The sequence below is a fragment of the Castor canadensis genome, chromosome 2 (assembly GCF_047511655.1).
Source record: "Castor canadensis chromosome 2, mCasCan1.hap1v2, whole genome shotgun sequence".
Taxonomy (NCBI): Eukaryota; Metazoa; Chordata; class Mammalia; order Rodentia; family Castoridae; genus Castor; species Castor canadensis.
In genome coordinates, this window is record NC_133387.1 from 66,315,946 (window position 1) to 66,336,130 (window position 20,185).

General features: G+C 39.3%; 1 protein-coding gene across 4 annotated transcripts in view; it reads left to right on the forward strand.

Moving 5' to 3' along the window:
* Lhfpl3 (LHFPL tetraspan subfamily member 3) overlaps positions 1-20,185 on the forward strand; it is a 543,198-nt gene that overhangs the window by 396,063 nt on the left and 126,950 nt on the right. For all 4 annotated transcript variants that reach the window (XM_074064954.1, XM_074064953.1, XM_074064952.1 and 1 more), the window contains exon 2: positions 173-409. In XM_074064954.1, the coding sequence (XP_073921055.1) occupies positions 173-409 (237 nt within the window). The remainder of the gene's footprint in view (positions 1-172; positions 410-20,185) is intronic.

Consider the following 20,185-nt stretch of genomic DNA (forward strand, 5'->3'; position numbering starts at 1 on the left):
CCAGGAAACACACACACACACACACACACACACACACAGTAGAACAATGGTGAGAGTTGTTGTTCTCTAAATCAAGAAGGATTTGAAACAATGATTTGGCAAACAATAGAAATATTTTCTAAAATAAATTTGTTAACATCTTTTTTCTTTTGTTCTCTCTCTCTCTCTAAAGCTGCCTGCCTTGTTCTTGGCTGTATGATTTTCCCTGATGGCTGGGATTCAGAAGAAGTGAAGCAGATGTGTGGAGAAAAAACAGACAAGTACACTCTTGGGGCCTGCTCAGTCCGCTGGGCATACATCTTGGCTATTATTGGAATTTTGGATGCCCTGATCCTCTCGTTTCTAGCATTTGTGCTTGGTAATCGACAAGACAGCTTGATGGCAGAGGAACTGAAGGCAGAAAACAAAGGTAAGATTGCTTTAGGGATCTCTTCACTGGATGCCTCAAACAAAAAGAAATGGTCCTGTCATTCTTTCCTGTCAAGTGCTCGTGCTTCCCCTGTGGCTCAGATTTGCTGCATCTTCTAACACTGTCTTATTTGTCAGACTTCCCCCGTTTCAACTCATGAAGTCCATACAATGAAAGTGTAGTGTTGCACTTCCTCATCTTTCTGGGGCTCCCTAAGTCCAGTATTATGAAAATGCAGTTTCTTCTTCCCTCCTATTTCAGGTTTGCTATCAGGATGCAACCCTGGCGGGGGCGGGGAGGAGAGTCTATCTGGTTGAATGAAAAGTGCTTCCTCTCCATGGATTCTGCTGTTTTCCAGGATGGAATAAGTGCCTGGGAAATCTCCAAAAGCATCACAATCACTTGGTCTGAATTCAAACTCAGCCTCTCAGAGAGAATGGGACTGGCTCAAATACCGACAGTTAGAGATTGCAGTCCTTCCCTAATTAGCGGGATTTTAAATGTGTTGTCTGGGTAATCAAAAGTCCTCAGGTTTCTTTTCAAGAGGAAATTGCCTTCTGAAACACAAAGAAACTAGGATAAGAATGGGACATTGACTGGTGGATGAGACATGAATGCATTTCTGTGTGAACAAGAGGTAGCAAGTCATTACTGGAGATGAACCTGGATTTCTTTCCAGATCTCTAAACCCATTTATTGGGATAGGATTTTAATGTCAGAGTTGTGTTGTACACTGAGATTCATGCAATGTTTCTGTCTATGTTATCTTTAATGCTTTCAACTCATATCAGAATCTTCAGCTGAGTAGCTCCTTCTTCCAGCATTTTGTTCATGATTGGGAACTACTAAATCCATCCTTGAATTATGACATTTAGCTTATGTAAATAGTTATTAAATTCAAAGACCCTGTCTGTTTTTAGAGACCTCTGATATAAACACACGTTAGTTTCTATGTGAATGTCACATTTAATGATCATGTAGTGGGCTTCGTAGTTAGCCCATCACTGTTTAGGTAGTAAGTGTGGCTGTGAAGAGGGGAACTGCAGCGTCCCACAAGCAACAGTCATCCATGAGCCCTTCAGCCATTGGATTTACAGACAGAACACATAATATCCTGCCAAAAATATTCTAAACACAAAAATAACTTTCATAGAGTAGTAGGGCTGAGACTTCCTAAAAGCAAAACTGCCACCCCTCTCAGAGTTGTCTTCTCCAGATAAAAAAGACATTATGAAGATAATAATTACGCTTTTCTTTATGTTGCCAATTTAACACTTTCTCGTGTACTCATTAATTTGGGGCTCTTGTCTGTTGTCTTTGTGATTGTTGGGTGTACACAGGTGTCTTTCTAGTTCACTTCAAATTTAATGGTAAGGACAGATCAAAATTAGAACCGGCTACCCTTCCTGAAGGAATTAATTAAAGAAAAGGCCACTTTGTTCTGCAAATACTTGATTTCCAGTCCAACCTAATAATGGACCAGAATGCTATTTGCCCCTGTGAAGTTCAAAGTTATATTGAGAACCTTTAACTTCCCAGACATCCTTCGACCATAAATAGAAGAAAATTCAGAAAAGGGGAAAATAACAGAAACAAAATAACAAAATTTTTCCTTATTAATTGAGAATCTTAATTCATACTCCTATATATGAGCAGTACTTCAGGGAGGAATAGCCAGGATTATAGAATAACACTTGGCCATTCTTGAAATGGGTCTTTTCTTCTGGTGGGTTCTTAAATGTTGATGTCTGTTCCCTTCCATCTAAGTCTTCGCTAAAGTACTATGTTAGGAATGTCTTGGTAGAAGTTTGGACAGGAAGGAAAGTTGAAAGAGTTTAAGATATCTGTGTGTGGTTTTTCTGTGTCCATCCCCTCCATTCACATCACCACCATTTCTTCCATTGTGTTCTAAAGTTTCCTCCATCTTTTTTTGAAGAATTAAATTGAGGAGCAGTTCATCTGTAACACATCAGATAGCTCCAATGAGGCAGCAGAGAACACCAGGCCGCACTGAAGAAACATTTCAATTGTTTTTATTTCTCAGTCCAAAAGCCTTAACCTGAGACTGAAACGTAGACAACTCTGCTGTGCAGGTATGTCAGAGGGTCTGTATAAAATCAGACCCAGATTTCCAAGCCTTCTATGAAATGTAAGCAAACCTACATGTTCCTGAGAAATGAAACAAGATTTACTGTTGCTATACAAGGAGGCCTTTGTTGTTTGATATTAGTTAAACGTTTGTTCAATGTTGAAATTTCCAAAGTCAGATTGAGAAAAGACCAATCAATGATTTTGGATGTTGTGAATATAGCTTCACTAAATAGTAGTTTAATGACTGTTAAGTACACACAATAACCAAAACGAAGTGTCATCAGTATCCCAAGGAAAGAGAAATTAGGTTTAATTAAAAACTCAGAATAATTTATAATTATGAAATTGATTATATATAAATAGATGCTTTTACAACTTGCATGGATGTATTAATATAATTTTTCACTTATTAAAACATTTTTCCACTATTAACTTTTTTTTCTGATAAAACTACCAAGCTGTTCTTCGAAGCCAAGTCCTCATTTTTGGTCCAGGGCAATGCAATGAGACAGAGACACATCTAGTCTTAGCTCTGAATTTTAAGTCCATGATGCTTTCTGGTGTCATGGATGTAGACAATACCTTATCTCAAGCTGAGGCTCAGCAGAGTAAAGCATTCACATTTCTATACTGAGCTTATCACTGTACCCACCACAATGTCTTCTAAAATCTTCCAGTTTTGTGTTCTACCAATCGTCATACCAACATACAATCTCAAGGTAGCAGGACATTATAAAGAGAACAAGTCTGAAATTATAGAGTATGCTTTCAATTTAAAATTCACCTGAGTGATCAATGTCATGTCATGGTCCCTTTTTTTTTTTGGCTACTGTAATTCATCCAACAACACACCTCCCCGTTTACCTGAAAAGCCACCATATAGATCCAGGTTTTCTATGTATCATTACAACAAGAATATTGCTTAGATCCATGAGTCCTTCTCAACCATCACCTTAATTGTAGAATATATTCTAGAATACATCAGGAAACAGAAGAGCACTCAGTTGTAATTGTTGAACTGTGCTCCACTCACAGAATCTTAAAATGAAAGGGAATATAAGATGCCACTGAGCCATAAATTAATCATCACAAAGGTGCTATCAAAGGAAAAATAAGGAGGAGGTACAAGTAAAAGTCCCTACCTCTGCAGGCTGCTCCCTCTTAAGATACCCTCCAGAAAACTAATGCCAACCCCATTTCAATGACCCCTCCATTGCACCCCACAATGTTTCTTAGGCCTCTCTTTTTCCAAGTGTGTAAAAATCATTTGAAGGAAATCTCCACTGAAATGTATCATAAATTGTGAAAAGGAAATTTTGAGATAAAGGAATTTTAACATACTTTCAACAAAAAGAAAATAACAACTTGCAAGATGCAAGTGTTATCTTAGAGGAAATTTCTACAAAAGGTAAAATCATCTATGGAACGCCATCAAAACACCAGAATATTTTTACATAGAAGTGAAAATTATTTAATTAACTTTATTCAGGAGTTGGCACATGCAAGGAAACTCAACTGGCTGCTCTGAATTAGGGACACCAGCCCTGCAGGCTGTGGGCTGTCCCTGGCCCTGGGGATAATAGTGGATGGGCAGGTGTTCCTTCTTGTTTAGGAGTTCAGTAGCATGATTTCTAAATGAGCCAACAACAGTAGGCATTTAACCTTGATATGCTGTTTCATTGCTATTTTAACACACCGAACTGTGAAGTCAGTTTAATTATGTAAAATTAAAGTTTCATCCAGATAAAAAGGATTGGAAATGAAAGCTTCAGTTTCAATTTCTTTCATTAATTGTGAGAGGATAAATAATTACATTTTCCAGAGTGCCTATGCCACAAATATCTCTTTCCTTGTCAGACATCATTTATAAAGAGGTCTGTTTCCACATTTGTGTGTATGGTCTTTGGAATTGCTTATCAGATAATTGGGTCCTCTCATGAGTAGTTTTAAAGTCACTTTGTCTTCAAGCACTTAAACTGCAAATGAGAAAACATGATTTTATCCTTCAAGAGGTGACTCAGACTACTGTTCATTTATTAAGTGGTTTAAGCACTTCTTAATGCTAAAATGGGGGAGTTACAATGAATTTATTTTACTTAGCTAGTGGAGAAATCCTTTGGAATTACGCTTTTAGGTAGCACTATACCATGGTCACACTGTGAGTGGCCATGTCGTGTAGGAGAAAGAATGTGCACGTGGACTCAGGCTGTCTCCTGTTAGTATTGCCCCGACACTAACTGAGACCAACAACATAAATAGTTCCAGAATTAAACTTCCTGATCCATAACATGCAGGGCTTCTCCATAGGGCATCTGAGGCTCCTCTCAGCTAAAATACTCCAATTCAGTGACACTTTCAAAGGTGTCCTTCAAAAGAAGACTTGAGAGTGTTAAGAGCTCCTGTCCTTAGAGCAGTGAACATATTAAATATTTAGGGGACCTCATTAGCATGCAAGGGCAACTAGGAGAAGAGAAATACAAAGGTCAAGGGAAAGAGTCTCTAGGTCCCCTGGGTGTTCCTGCCTCTGAGGTGATCACACATAAACTGACCCAGGCCCATTCGTTCACTCATACCACCAAGAGTGGAACAAGTCAGATTTATCAAGTCTGGCCTGCAGCAGACCAGCATCCTTGCCTAACTAGGTTCCTGTGCCATGTGGTTCCACGTGGACACCATGAAAGTGGGCAGAGCCCCAGATCAGAGACGGAACACTTTATTTCTGGTCTCAATTCCAAAAGGTATTGGTTCTATGACTGTGGGTCAGCCCCTGAACACCTCAGAGCCCCAGCTTCTCCTTCCAAAAATGAGAAAGACAATACCCGGTCTTGCCTCCTGTACTGGTTGGGAGAGTCCAAACAATGCATGTGGGTGGAAGTAATTTCTAATCAACAGTATCTACATAGACTTTATTTTTAACTAAGTACTCTTCCCATGTGAAATTTTACTTGGTCTTTGAAATAGTGCTGTATCTATCATCTTACTTCTATACATCAGAAACCAAGATACAGAAAAGTTCAATATTTTGTCTAAATTTTCAGTTATGAAGGAATGAATTTGGACTCAAACACAAATCATTTTACTCAAAATTTCAAGTTGTCTCTTTTATATAGCATTATTACTTAATATATACTGCTTCTGTTGCTTTCAGCTTGACCAGTCAGCCTTGTACAAATAAAGAGTTTAGTCTTATTTTCATTTGGTAGCTTTTAAATTATGTTATTTAATCAAAAGTGTAATGCACTTAAAAATAGCTTTGAAACTCCATGCTTTTACTTAGGTATGAAATTTTATAAAAGCCCCAGTAAAGTAAAATCAGGAGGCCCAGAGAAAAAAGCATCTCCAAGTGCTTTGAATTAAAACTTTAATAAGACTATAGCAAACTGCCTGCTTCCCAATGGGATTCGTGTTAAATAAAGTCCTTGTGGTCTTCAAACCATCTCAGAATGGGCCTCAAAAAGCTGCTTGTATCCCAAACTACTCTGGAGAGTTGGAGCAGAAGTCCTCATGGAGCTGTCTTATATCCTTGCAGCTCCTGATTCCTCTCCCCAACTCTTTCCTGAACTCACTCCACTCAGGTTTCACACCCACATTTCACAGATACTGGCTTGTCAAGGTCACCTTCCAATCTCCTAATTGCTAAATCTCATAGTTCAGTTTCAATTCTTCTTCTGATCTATCAGCAGTCTTTTCACCATGGACTACTGGCCCCATCTTGAAACTTCATCTTCAGTTGTCTTCCAGTAACTGAGCTTACCTAATTTTCCTTCTGCCTCTGAGGTTCTTCCTGCTCAATCTCCTTTTCCAATTTTCCCCATGTTACACTCTTAAACCTGGAGTTGCCTTTTTACCTACACTCACTTCCTGTTATGTTGTCTGGTGCTATGGCTTTAAATAATACCTATATCTTGATGATCATACGTTTAATCCCCACCATCCCACCTCTTCAATGAAGTCTGGTCTCATATACAAAATTCCTTACTTAAGTATGTGATTAGCATCTCAAACTTACCATTTCCAAAACTGAGTTGCTCAAACTTCCCACAAAACCTCTTCCTCCCACGGAATTCTTCATCTCAGTTAATGTCAACTTTGTCTCTCCAATTTCTCAAACCAAAACTTGAATCATTCAGTCTCCTCTCTTCCTCTCACAACTAACACTAATAAAAAAAAAAATCTTGTCATCTGTACCTTCACAGTTCATCCAGAATCATCCCACTTCTTGCCCCAATTCCTGCTGTCATCCTAATCCAGGCCATAATCCTCCTTCCTTATGTGGTTTTACTAGTTCCACCCTTACAATCTAATCTCAAAACAGAGAATGAAAGTGTGTCATTCCTCAGCTAAAGACCATCCAATGGCATCAGATGATCTCCCTCAGAAAAAGCCAAAAGTCATTTTCCCTGGTCTACAAGGCCATGCAAATCAGTCTCCATTTTTGCCACTTGGACTTCTGTTAGTTATTTTCCCCCTCATTCCCTTTGCTTTGCATGCCTGGGCTTCCTTGCTGTTCCTTCGTCAGACCATGGACAGTTCCATTGCAGGACCTTTGCATTTGGTGCTCCCTCTGCCTGAGTCTGCCCCATGTTGTTTGGGGCAGAGCAAACAACAGACTACTCACAGGTAGTACCCAAATGTCACCTTCTCTGTGAGGAACACACAATATATTTTTACCTCTTTTGCTATTAGTTATCTGTTTCCCCAGGGAAAACAAAGCCAGAGATTTTCTACTTTGTCAACTACTGTATCTTCAGCACTTAAATAATGGCTGAGGTAGGTAAGTACTAAATAATTATAACTAAATGAACAAATGAGTCTTTTCTAGTCTCCATTTCATAATAGTTATTTCATGCTTGCATAGATTGTAACCTTAGAAAGTGTTTGTTTTGGTTAAGTTCAAATAATGTATTTGAACTTAAAAATGTATCTCTGTGTAATGTCTACCCATTGCTACTCTCTATTCTACTTTAAGGTATTGGCTCCTTTAGAAAAGCTATTGTGTTAATAATGTGTTAAAATCACACATTTACCAAGTGACATGGTTTCCATGGCCTTTTGAGCATCATGTTGTTGGTGTTGTCAACTACTCATGCAAAGAGACAGGGAAGAGCACCACCATTGGTAGGAAGGAGGGAATGTGGAGGACATCCAAATGGTGATGGAAGGAAGAGAGCTTTATAGGAATCACTCATGGATGTCTACCTGGAGATTGTCTCTTCCAGTTTACCCTCCACACCTCTAGGTAACCTGAAAAACATCTGAGCTTGGTAGACTGACCTAATCCATTGAAAAACTACATGTTGAGATCATGTCCCATGTTTTCTCAAAGAGAGAACCCCCTCCTTGACCAGTATCAAACCTCAAATTGTATCTCTAAAAGTAGAGGATTTTGCTTTCAGTCTCCCCCCAATTAGTTGACGTCTACTCAGAGGTTTAGGAAGCTGAGTGGAAAGATAGAGCTGAATTTGAGTAACTGTCACATGCTCCAATATTATCAGCCAAAATAATTTTTGACATTTTAGTGATCTTTTTAGTTCCTGAGATAATGACTATCAGCAGAGTCAAGGATCTCTAGGTAAATGTCAAACCAGCCAAAGGGAAAAAAGAAGAAGGAAAAACAAAAAGGGAAGAGGGAAGGAGAGAGGAAAAGAGAGAAAGAAGAAAGAAGGAGAAGGAGAAAGGGGGAAAATGAAGGAGAAAAAGGAAGAGGAGATGGAGGAGAAGGAGAAGAAGAAGGAAAAAGGAAGAAGAGGAGGAAGAGAGAGGAAAGAGAAGACAGTACAGAAAATAAATGGAACTCTATACAACAAAATCATGATAGCCAAGATTTAGCTCTACCAGTAAATGTCCAATCAACTTTCAGTTAGGTTAAAACTTACCAGCTTCACCTTCCACCCCTTCCCTTCTCCCTTTTAGCAATATGGTTATGAGAGCTGAAAACAGTCATATTACTTCATGAGACACAGCTGAGGTTCATGAATTATATTTATTTCTAAATTTCTGATCTGCAACCACTTCTTTTTCTTTTGTGAGACAGGATAGCTCTGTATAGTTTTGGTACCTCCACATATGAAATTCACTAGTGATCAATTGTCTATCAGTTTTTTTGTTTTGATTTTAACATGTAATACAAGTTCATTCATTAAGGCAACTGCTTCTATTTTAGGACAAATCTATTTCTAATCTTTCTATATACAGTCATTTAAGCTTTTAGGCCACTAATAAGTAAATCACTCATAAATATACCAAAAGTATATATAAGTTTATTTTCTTGTTGTTTGATCTAGTTCAGTTCCCCCCCACCCCCCCACTACTTTCTCTGACTCATCCCTGAGTCTCTGGTTCTTTTCCCTGTGCCCTATGGAGAGAAGAACATATAGGAAATGAAGTATTAGTTTTCTTTTTTTTTTTTTGGTGGCACTGGAACTTGAACTCAGGGTCTCATGTTTGCTAGGCAGATGCTCTACCACTTGAGCCACTCCTCTAGCTCTCATTAGTCTTCTTGAGTGGATTCTACTCAAATCCACTAGGGTCTCAGTTTCTCTTCTCCTATTTGGTTTTGAATGTACATAAAACATTTTGGGCAGAGCAGGTATTTACATTCTTGCTGTATATCCCATTGAGGTTGAAGAACACATGGAAATATAATCTGTCACTTCACTTGGTCCTCCAAGACACAGGGCCAAACAAAATACTGCTGAGGTAAGTATGTGTTAAAGCTACTTGCAGAAATATGAGCTTTCTCTGATCATGCTTCACAAAATGCAACCCCCCCAAAAAAAAAACCCTGCAAATTCCACTTTCTACTCTGGGTTCTCAAGAACAAGAACTATGTCTCATTTATCTGTTAACTCTGTCTCATTTAACTGTGGAGACAAAGTTCCTAGGTGATAGTAAATACTTAATAAATTTTAACACTTGTTATTGAATCAATTTAATGAAAAACATTGTATAAATAGTGTGCTCACTCATCATGTCTTCTGTATAAGAAGCAGTTGTCCCTTCCTTCACTGATTGCAAAAGAAATAAACGTGCCTGCACATTATCTGATATAAATGCATATTTTAAAAGAATCCAGGATGGTATATTAGAACAATGTACTGCCACTCTGACATCTCGGGTAAGTCACTTCACCTCTGTAGATCTTATTTCAACAGCCACAAAAAATGCAGTGTGCACTTGTTATGTGCCAAGAAATGGGCAAGACTGTGGCATTCAATTGAACTTGCCAAAGATTTCTTTGGCATGCCTGGTAATAGTTTCAGAGAGGGTCAAAGGTCAGTAGAATAGGTTTATCCTAAGTCTGAGGAGGACATTTCATGCTATAGGTACTAGGTTATATTCCTGTGATTCATTCCTGCTCTAACACTCACAGCTTCGTGAGGGCACCTTCTTGGTGCCGTCTCTGTGTAAAATGAGTGAATGTCCTTCCCTGACAGCTGACATACTCCAGCACCAGTGAAAAACAATGTTATAATAAGCAGAGACTGCTTCCCAAGGACAATTGCACATACAAGGCTTCATTTGCTGGGAGGCTTTTGAAAACTCAGCTTGTGGAAAAACATAAGTGAATCTATTAGTATTAAATAAAGCTAAGGCAGGCAGACACAACTATGAAAAAATGGAAAATGCGGTAGATATGTTGTAGAAGAGGAACAAGTACTGACGATGGGAGAGGTGGAAAGTCTTACTGATTACAGCATGAATTTCAGAGCAACCAACTTAAAATCTAAATCCTGCAAGCTTTATTGGAGAAAAATCACTCTTGACCAGGCTCTTACAGTCATCAGATACTCGGCAAATGCTACACTTACACATTTCACTGATTTTTTTTCTTCCTGCTTTACTGTACACACAAAAAGTTCTTCAAATTTGGTAGGGACAAAAATCAGTTTGACCTGAGTAGATATCCGTCTCATATCTTATCTTGACTGTGTCACCTTTGGTGATGTGCCTACAATAACCAGGAGGTGGAAGGAGAATTTTGGCAACTACCATAAGATGTGTCTGCAAGTGGATATGCTGTCAAAGCCTACAAAAGTGAGAGTGATGATGTTATCAAAAGATCCAGAGGGCAGAATTCATCCAAGGGCCAGGGAGAAAAGCAGCTGTGGTGTATGTGTCAGCCACCCAGCATATGTTCTGACAGAGCCACTAGACAGGCAAATCTAGAGAGAAACCACAGATGGGTGCAGTGCTCACTAACAGGGGATCCTGACCTAGAACCCTTGTAAGGGGGAAGCTTCTCCAAAGAAAGCCTAAAATAACTTTCCCTTGCTCTAGAGAAAGTGATAAGCCTAGAAGAAGTTACAGGAGCAAATTCCATCTGCTGGGCTGATGGCTCCTCACTGGTAGTTGGCCTTTTTATACTGTACTTTTTCCTCATCAGTGGGGGAGAGCTTCCTTGGTGGGTTTAATAGCCCTTCAGATTTAGGGTGGTAAATCCAACTGTCTCCTCTCATATCCATTGGGGATCAAATGAAAGGGGTGTTGAAGTCTGATGACAAAATGAGGACATCTGGAGGCAGAAAGCCCCTGGTTTTTTACAATCACCTGAGAAGCTTGCAGAAATATTCCTGTGTTGGACCCATCCCAGAGATTCTCACTCAGTGAAGTGGATCCAGGTATGAAAACTTCCGCAGAGATTCAAATGTGCAACTAGGGTGAAGGACCAATGTGTTCACCCAGCTCCTCCCTGTAATTAAAAGACAAGACACTGCCAGGTGCTGGTGGCTCACATCCTAGCTACTTGGGAGGCTGATATTAAGAGGATCTTGGATCAAGGCCAGCCTAGGCAAAAAGTTTGCAAGACCCATCTCAACAGAAAAAGCTGGGTGTGGTGGCATGTGCTTACCATTCCAAGTTATGCGAGACTCTGAGATTGGGAAGATCACAGTCTAGGCTAGCCTGTGCAAAATGTGAGACCCTATCTTCAAAATAACCCAAAGAGTGAGACCCTATCTCCAAAATAACCAGAGTATAAAGGGCTGGAGGCATGGCTCAAGCACCTGCCTAAGAAGCTTGAAACTCTTGAGTTCAAACCCCAGTACCACCAAAAACAAAAGATGATGCTGGGGCACAGAGCCAGGCAAAGAAGAACATCTGAGCAGGATGAATTATTCTAACTACAGATAGATAGATGGCCTGTGACTAAATAGCCACTTCTCTGATACAGTTTCATTGATGCCTCCTGGGGAAGCAGCTCTCTGGCAGCCTTGGGAAATTGATCTGTGCCACCTGCTAGCTATGTGAACTTGGACAAACCCTACTGTTCTCATCTATAAGAATAGTAAAAGAGTTTCCCTCCTAGGGATTTTGTGAAACTAAAATGACATAACGCATATGAACTGTCACAATGCCTAGGAGAAATTAGCTGTCGTTATTTTTAGTGCTTTAATTGTATTTCACAAACACATCCATGGGATGCAGAGCTCATGTCCCTAACTGCCTTGGCCTGCTGGCTCTCTTTGTTCCCAGCTACACTAGAGGCCTTATTAAGATCTGGAGATTGCTTATTCTACATGCTTCAATATGATATTTTTTCATCTGGAAGCTTTAGAAATATTTTTAAATTAAGACTGATGAATTTATTGTGTTTAGATTTTGCTTTGTTTTGTTTTTATAATCATCTCCCATTTGTCCATATCTTGAGGGAGGAGAGATTAAAAGGTCCTTTACATTTATTCCTTGCAGCCTTGTCATCCAGAGAGCTCAAACTGTACAGCCATTTCTGCAAGTTTAGGGGCAGTCACCAAAGAGAGCGCTTATTCCCCTGATGGAAATATGGCCCCTTACAGTGTTACCCACTTTTGACCTAGCTGAGAATTCCCTCACTGTATTGCCAGACAGATGAGGAACAAATTCAAGCCTAAAAAGTGCTTCAAGTGTCCTTCATAAGTAGCGGAGGGAAGAGATTCTGCCCAGGCAGAAGAAGCAATAAAGACAAGAATCCCCTGAATGTGGGAGAATCCAATCACTTTAGTTCATCCATGGGGTGATAAAAATTTAGTACCTCCTAGCCTAGTAGGTCTCTGTGTTTTTTGGTCAAAGCACATCTTTAATTTCCTCACCATAAACACAGCAAATAAAAGCCACATAAAACAAATATAAGTAATAAAATTTTTATTACAAGTTAAAATAAATGCTGGGGACTCTTCTTCATTCACAAACCCATTTCTCTCTGGCTGTCTCTTGGGATACAATCTGAAGTGATTCCTTCCCTCACCTACTAATTCACACCACAAAGTAGAATGTACAGGAAGCCAAATTATCATTGTTATTGTTATTAATATTATTATATGAGTATATAGTTACCTATGATGCTTACTTTAAAATGCAAATTCTGGCTTCAGCAGTTCCAAGGACTAGCTCTGGAATCTTCTATAATTAATAAACTTCATTTTTTATAGCAGTTTCAGATTTTCAGCAAAGCTGAGCAAAAAGCACAGTTTCTACACACTCCTCTCTCACAAGGTCTCCCTACCATTAATGTCCTTCCTCCTGTGTCCATTTGTTACACCTGGAGACCAATATTGACACATCATAATAAGCTAAAACACATGGTTTACATCAGGATTCACTCTTTGTGCTATTCATTCTATTCTTTTTTCTACATTTTGTTTTAGGGATTTTTCGTGGAGGTGGTGGTTAAGACAGGCTCTCTCTTGCTATGTAGCCTAGACTGGCTTAAAACTTGCTACGTAGCCCAGGCTGGTCTTAAACCCTTGATCCTGCCTCAGCCTCCTGAGTGTAGGATTATAGCTGTTAACCACCATGACTAATGCATTCTATGGGTTTTGACAAATGAATTTTTTTTGACAATATTGAGATTTGAACTCAGGGCCTCATGCTTACTAGGCAGGCACTCTACCACTTGAGCCACACCCCAGGCCTATTTTTACTTTAGCATTTTTTCAGGTAAGTTCTCATGTGTTTGCCCAGGGCCAGCCTCATACCTCAATCTTCCTACCTATGCCTCCTGCATAGCTGGAATCACAGGCACGTGCCACCACATCTAACTCACTGGTTGAGATGGAGTCTCACTAATTTTAGCCTGGCCTCTGACTGTGATCCCTTGCTCTCCACCAACCACATGACTAGGATAATAGGCACAAGCCACCACTCTGGGTGCTTTAAATACTTATCTTTAACAAGCACATTCAAGTAAATATAATGCAATTCATTTGAGGACCACACTTCAAGCAACACTGTTCTAGGTCATTTATAATCAGATTACCACTATGATTATCATGGAATGATATTGAGTCCAATGACCGAGGCCTGACCAGTATTATTACTTCAGAGTTCCTTTTTATAAATACCCTAGCAACCTTCAATGCGTTAATAGACTCTCTTTCAAATTTCACTTCTAAATTGATGCTTTGGAGCTCAGGTAACATGCTTTCCTTGGAAATAATATACACAATGACCAAGTTCTTTGACCTTATTGAGGATCTTATTGGACCTCTTAAAAGCTTATTTCATTCACAATATTATAGGAACGCAGCTATGTCAGCAATCACATTCAAAGAGGAAGCCGTAGAAATGTAAAGGTAGAAAGTTTGTAGACAAAAATGTGAGAAAATATATCTTTGAGAACTGGGGACAGGGGAAGACCTTCAGCAGCACAAGCCATAAACCCAAAAACATACTAATTGAATTACATCAAAGCAACAAAAACTTGATGATGAATCTATCATCTGAACCTATTTGGAATGTTCCAAATTGACAAGTACCTAGAAACCTCGAAAACCAATTTTAAAAAAGTACACTCACTTATAAATTTTAAAATGAGCAGATTATGAAGAGGCAATTTGTAAACTAGGAAACTCAAAAGCAGAACCAGCATCTGAAGAAAATTGTCCCAAACCATTCATAATTGTAGAAAATGCAAATTAAAACAACAATGAGTCATCAACTTACACCTGTTATGCTGGCAGAATTTAAATAGGATCATGGGGACTGGACTTGGTGTACTGCTCTGGAGTATAGACAATTGTGGAGAGCAATCTAGTCTATCTGACTTCTAATTCTATGCCTGTGCTTGTGTCTGGAAATTTCTCACTAGGCCACAATGGACCATGCATAAGGATATTTGTTGAAGCATTATTTGGTGGAAAGTTGGAGGAAATCAAATTGTTCATTACAGAGAAGGGGCTAAGAATTTGGGGTGAGTGAAACCATAGAGTATTGTGTAGCAATTAACAGGCAACAAATTAAAAGAATACAAAGCCACTTGGAAAGATCTGAAAGATCTTAGTAGGGGAAAAAGGCATCCTAGTAAGGCTTACAAGACATAATCCAAATAAACCTCTCAACCCAGTGCTTAATATAGTTAACATTCAATTAATATTAGCAATAATTATCATAGAACCCCAGCCTTATCATGCAGATCAATAATGGAGGCAAAGAATTAAGGAAGTAAGGGCTGGATGAGAGAAAGGATAGGGAAGGATTGGTTCAGGAACAGGGTGAACATAGTGACAGTGCAGTTTTCCATCTTTTCTACAAGGAGCTCATCACCAGTATCAGTATAGTCTTCTCTCCTATACCCTGTGTCCTCCTTTTGTTTTTCCCTTCCAGCTACAGAAGGTCTTACTTTTAGCCACCAGGTGCTAGAGCAGAATAAGTTTAAGTGGGAAAGAAATGTGTCAGTTGGGGTTGTGTACATAAAGCATCCCAACACTCATGGCTTATGGAGACAAATCATTTATAATTCCTCTAAACTCTCTGCCTGTGATTGAAGTGTCTGGGCTAGACTTGTCAGAGGCTGGCTCTGCCCCTCAAATCTCTCAACCTCTTCTTGAATTCACAGGCTAGGATGTCCTTCTCCTGGGATGACAGGTGCACAGATCAAGCCCAACACCATATATTTGTGAAGTCTCTGTTGTGTCGCATCTAGTGACATCCCATTGGTCAAAGTATGTCATATGGCTGTGCATTCCACACATAGGGAGAAGACACCACAAATAACATGGGAAAGAATGTGGCCACAAAGAAGGGAGTAGAACTAGGCCCATTCGTGCAATCAACACAGGGAGCCACAAATTTCTCAGGATCTCTCTCTCTCTCTCTCTCTCTCTCTCACACACACACACACACACACACACACACACACGTTATGACAGAGGCTCCAGTGTTTAGTGTAGTATTAGCTCAGTTACTATGCATAGATAAGTTTTGCTGTGAGGACAAGGGTTGAGGTGAGAAGTAGAGATATCCTCAAGGAAGGAGACAAGTGGATAAAATTCTGATTAAGGAGACAGAATAAAAACAAAAAACCTTTCTGGAAACCAGAACAAATATAGAGAAACTAACTAAGGACAAAAATGAGGTTATGAGTATTCATAAAGGTTACTCTTAACCTTTGAGTAAACATCTACTGAACCTTTGACAGCCTTCTACCAGCCTCATTGTTGATGATAACACTAATATCAGGGCTAGTCTATATACACACACACAAAAACCAGTGTTAGTCAGTAGTGAAATGAATCATGATCCATGAGTCTCTTTTTAGAAAAACAAATCCTTTGTCCCAGGTTAGGAACAGACAGCTTAAACAATCTGAAATATGTACCCATGGTACATTATAAACATCACAACCTTACCATTCAAAGAAGCATCCATTCATTCAAAAGAGTAACTCCAGGTCGTAATTACATTTTCCTCTACTGTTTTGTAAAATATATTTTTCTGCTACTAAAATTTAATTTAAGTAAAGTTTTTAATTTTTTAATGTATCATTGTTATACCAAGGGCCGTACCTAGAATAGTGCCCTGTGTGTGAGGGGAAAAAAAACCAGTGAAAAGCAATAAAGTCATAATCATGGTAGAAGAGATTGACATTTATTTCTATTCTAATACAAGAGGGAGCAGGGCTGTCTGTTTCGGTTCTTCACCCACTGTGCCTGGCCTAGTGCCCCGCACCCAGCAAGCATACTGTGTTTATTTGAACTTAACTAACTAAAAACTTTCTGCGCCATCTCGCCAAAAAAAAAAACTGAAGTGGAAAAGCGATAGGATATTTCTCATGCACTTTTCCAGGTATGGAGTCATCTGTCTTTGCCATCTGGCACATTGCTCATGTAACGGGTTGCTTTTCACAGAGTGTCATCACTCGAGCAAGCCATGAGACAGATGCATGAGATCTGTCCCACAGCCTCACACTGAGGGGCTTCTTTCTGTTAATAGAATGCTCTCTGAGGCTCCCATAAGAGTTAGGTTCTTAAAATAAAACTAAATATTTAAAACACAGAGTGCAAATATCTGTAATCCTAAATCTTTTTAAAGATCACAGCAGGTTTGTGTTGTCTTGAATAATTTAAGAAGTGCAAAAAAAGAAATTGTCATTTGAAACATCTCAACTCAGGTAATTCCATAAATGTTTCTCTCTGTAATATCCTTGATTGACAGCTGATTTCCATAGCCAATTTCTAAGTCGTGCCAAGGACAAATAGATATTTGAGGAAACCGCCTTTCATTCGCCTTCTCTTCTCTTGTTTAAGAGAAGACAGAGTGGGCTGATGATTAAAGAACCCTCATTTCCTCAAACTGACTTTTCTAAATGTCTGAGGGGTTAATCAAGTCTCTAGATTCTGCCTAGAAGAAAACAACAGGGCGGGGGGCCCAGTACAAGGCAGGATGGAGTTTTGTCACTCTGTGAACTTTATTAGTAGACATTATTAACATGCCTCAATTACTCAGGGTTCACTCTGTGTTTGCATTTGCTCCCCACCCCCAGCCTCTGTGAGAGATTTCATCCCTTTGTCATTTAATTCCCTACTGTGAGAGGGTGGGTGTCTGTGAAGTCAACCACTGGCCTTTGAGCCATGAAGTTCCCTTTAATGGGTCTTGTAATTTAGCCTCCCTGACTATGTTGTGAAGAATAACTGATGAAAAGATTCTGAAATCCTTTGCAGCTACCTAATGCTATAAAGATGATAATAAGGAACCATTCTGAAGAGACTGTAAATTCTGTAGCCAACAAACTAACAATCATTATCAATAGGCTTTTCCCTTGTCCCTGAGGCCTGGCATCAGGACAACGCTGTGACCCCGAGGATGCCTAGGCCACCTCTGTCCAACAGGGGCATAATGGGAGCCACACAGGTACTTTTCATTTCCTTGTAAACACTTCTTTTATAGTTAAAAGAAGGCCAGGTACGATGGTGCACACCTGGAATCCCAGCTACTTGGGCAGTAGAGATAGAAGGATCATGGTCCCATACTGGTCCTGGCAAAAGCAAGAAACCCTATCTGAAAAACAAACTAAAAGCGAAAGGGCTGGGGGCATGGTTCAAGTGGTAGAGCGCTTGTGCAGCAAGCATAAGACCTTGAGTACAATCCCCAGTACTGCCAAAAAATAAATAAAATAAAAATAGTTACAAGACTGTAAAATTAATTTTAGTAAACTATTTAGCCTACCATATCTAAAATTTCACTTGAACAGGCAATCAATATTTTTTAAATTACAAATTAAATTGTTTTCATATTGTCTCAAAAATCCAATGTGTATTTTTATTCTTGAGTTTATCTCAATTCAGATGTGACCAGTGGCTCACTGCATGATAAGCTGACGGCCCACTTAATACAAGGCATCCAATTTTCATTGAGTAACATCCATGAGCATATGAAAGTTCTCTTAATTTTCCACAAATATTGAAGACTCTTACTTCCTAGATTTTTCAGCAGGAACCTAGCTTCAAAGAAAAGAAGAAAAAATATAGTGTGTTCTGAGCAGCTAGCATATGAACAAGACGTGTATCATATCATTTGCCCCACAGCAGATCTGTGAGGACAGGAGATACCCCTCATTTCTCAGAGGAGAAAATTAAGTTCATGGAAACAGAGGAGTTCCCAAGGCAGGAAGCTAATGGTTGCAAAGCTGGAAAGGAACTCAGGCTGGCTCTAGAGGCCTGGTGCTTCCCACTGCGTCACGTTCCCTCCTCAGGCATCACTGGGTAGCAGTGGTTCTCAAAGTAGCAGGCATCCAATTCACCAGGAGAGCTTATTTTTAAAGCAGTGGTTGCTGAGCCCCTCACCCAGAGTTTCTGATTCAGCAAGGCTCAAGACCCTGAGAATCTGCACTCCTAACACGTTCCCAGGAGATGCTAATGCTGACAGTTCACAGCCACACTTTGAGAACCTCTGCCCTCTAACCCGAATTTGATGCCTTTAGTAGGAGTCTGTGTATCTTCAGCTAATAATGATAATTACCTATACTACCAGAAACCAGACTTTGATCTTTCAAATGTTTCCTTACTCAGCTAAAGCTGACTGATACATAGCAAACCTGGGATAGATTCACCCATTATGAAGCTTTTATTCATTTATAATTAACCAGGAGTACTTAATTGCAATAGAGAAGCATTTACCTTCTTCACCAGTTCCTGCAGGGAAGCAAAGTGACATATGTGGATCATGTAAACACTGGGTGGTCTTTTCCAAAGTGTACATACTCTTAAGTCATAACTACTTTTGAAATTTTCAAATAGCATCATTTTTAGGGTGCAGCCACATCACAGATATTTTCCTGGTGGCATTTTTTTCCAGCTAACTCATAGTCATTGTGCATGCTAAGTCATAGTCATTGTGCATTCAACACAGTTTAGAGAAATTCTAAAATTTAACTTATTGTATTTTAACCACCATTGTTGTGATCAAGAAGCAAGAAATTATTTATCTTTCCACCTATCTGCAAGTTCCCCGCCTTTTGATTTATTAAATGGCTTGAAGCACTTCCAATCTTCTCACTATTGACCTCTAGCCCTCTTCATTCTTTAAGGGTGGGGATCTTTACTTATTTATTTATTGTTAATGCCTAGAGCCCTCTCTTCTACCTTAACTCCCAAGCCTAACACATCTGAAGAAAAACAATAGATTACCTTGAGCATATCATGGAGTCCATCACATTCCCAAGATGACAGAGGACCCAGGTGTGTTGGCAGGACAGGATCGAGTCAAACTGATATCAATGCAAAAAATGGCAGAGTCATCTTCATTAGCTGCTCCATCAGAAACATGGGGAACAGCAGTGTGTCCAAAACTGAAAAGAGCAGGCTGTGTTTTGTTTCTATCACCTAATGACAATATAAATGAAAGTGAGGTGATGTGAGCAGTCAGTCTGCAGAGACCACCTACATCTTTCAACATCACTCACAGCCTAGATCTACTTTCCTAACAGATGCTTTAAACCTAGTTCTTCATCTGAAGAAATGGTTGATTGATGAGGCTGGTAAGATTTTTACAATTTCATCTTTGTAATACTCAAAAGTTTAAGCAAGGAAAGGGCAGTATTGAATGAATGAAATAAAATAAGAATAATAGTACCTGTATACCACAAAGACATGTTCTGAATAAAAACATTAGGAAGGGCCACCAGCTCAGACATGTTACCCAAAGTACCTGCCATTTCTCAAAGCTTTCCCCTGTGATTGCCATGCTGTGCTCTGTACTCAGGTGCTAGTTCCAGAAGAGCTGGTAGAAAAGGTTTGAAAAGGCTGGAGAATGGAAAGAAAAACACTGTAAATTGAAAAAAATGGACTTCAAGAGTTCTTCCTCTGTATTGTGCAGTTCCTAAATGCAGAATCCTTCATTTGATATGATTCACAAGCAGGTAGAAGTATCTTTGAGTGAATTTCCTCAAATCCACAGCCTGCCAGAATTTTCATAGAATTTCACCTTGACAAA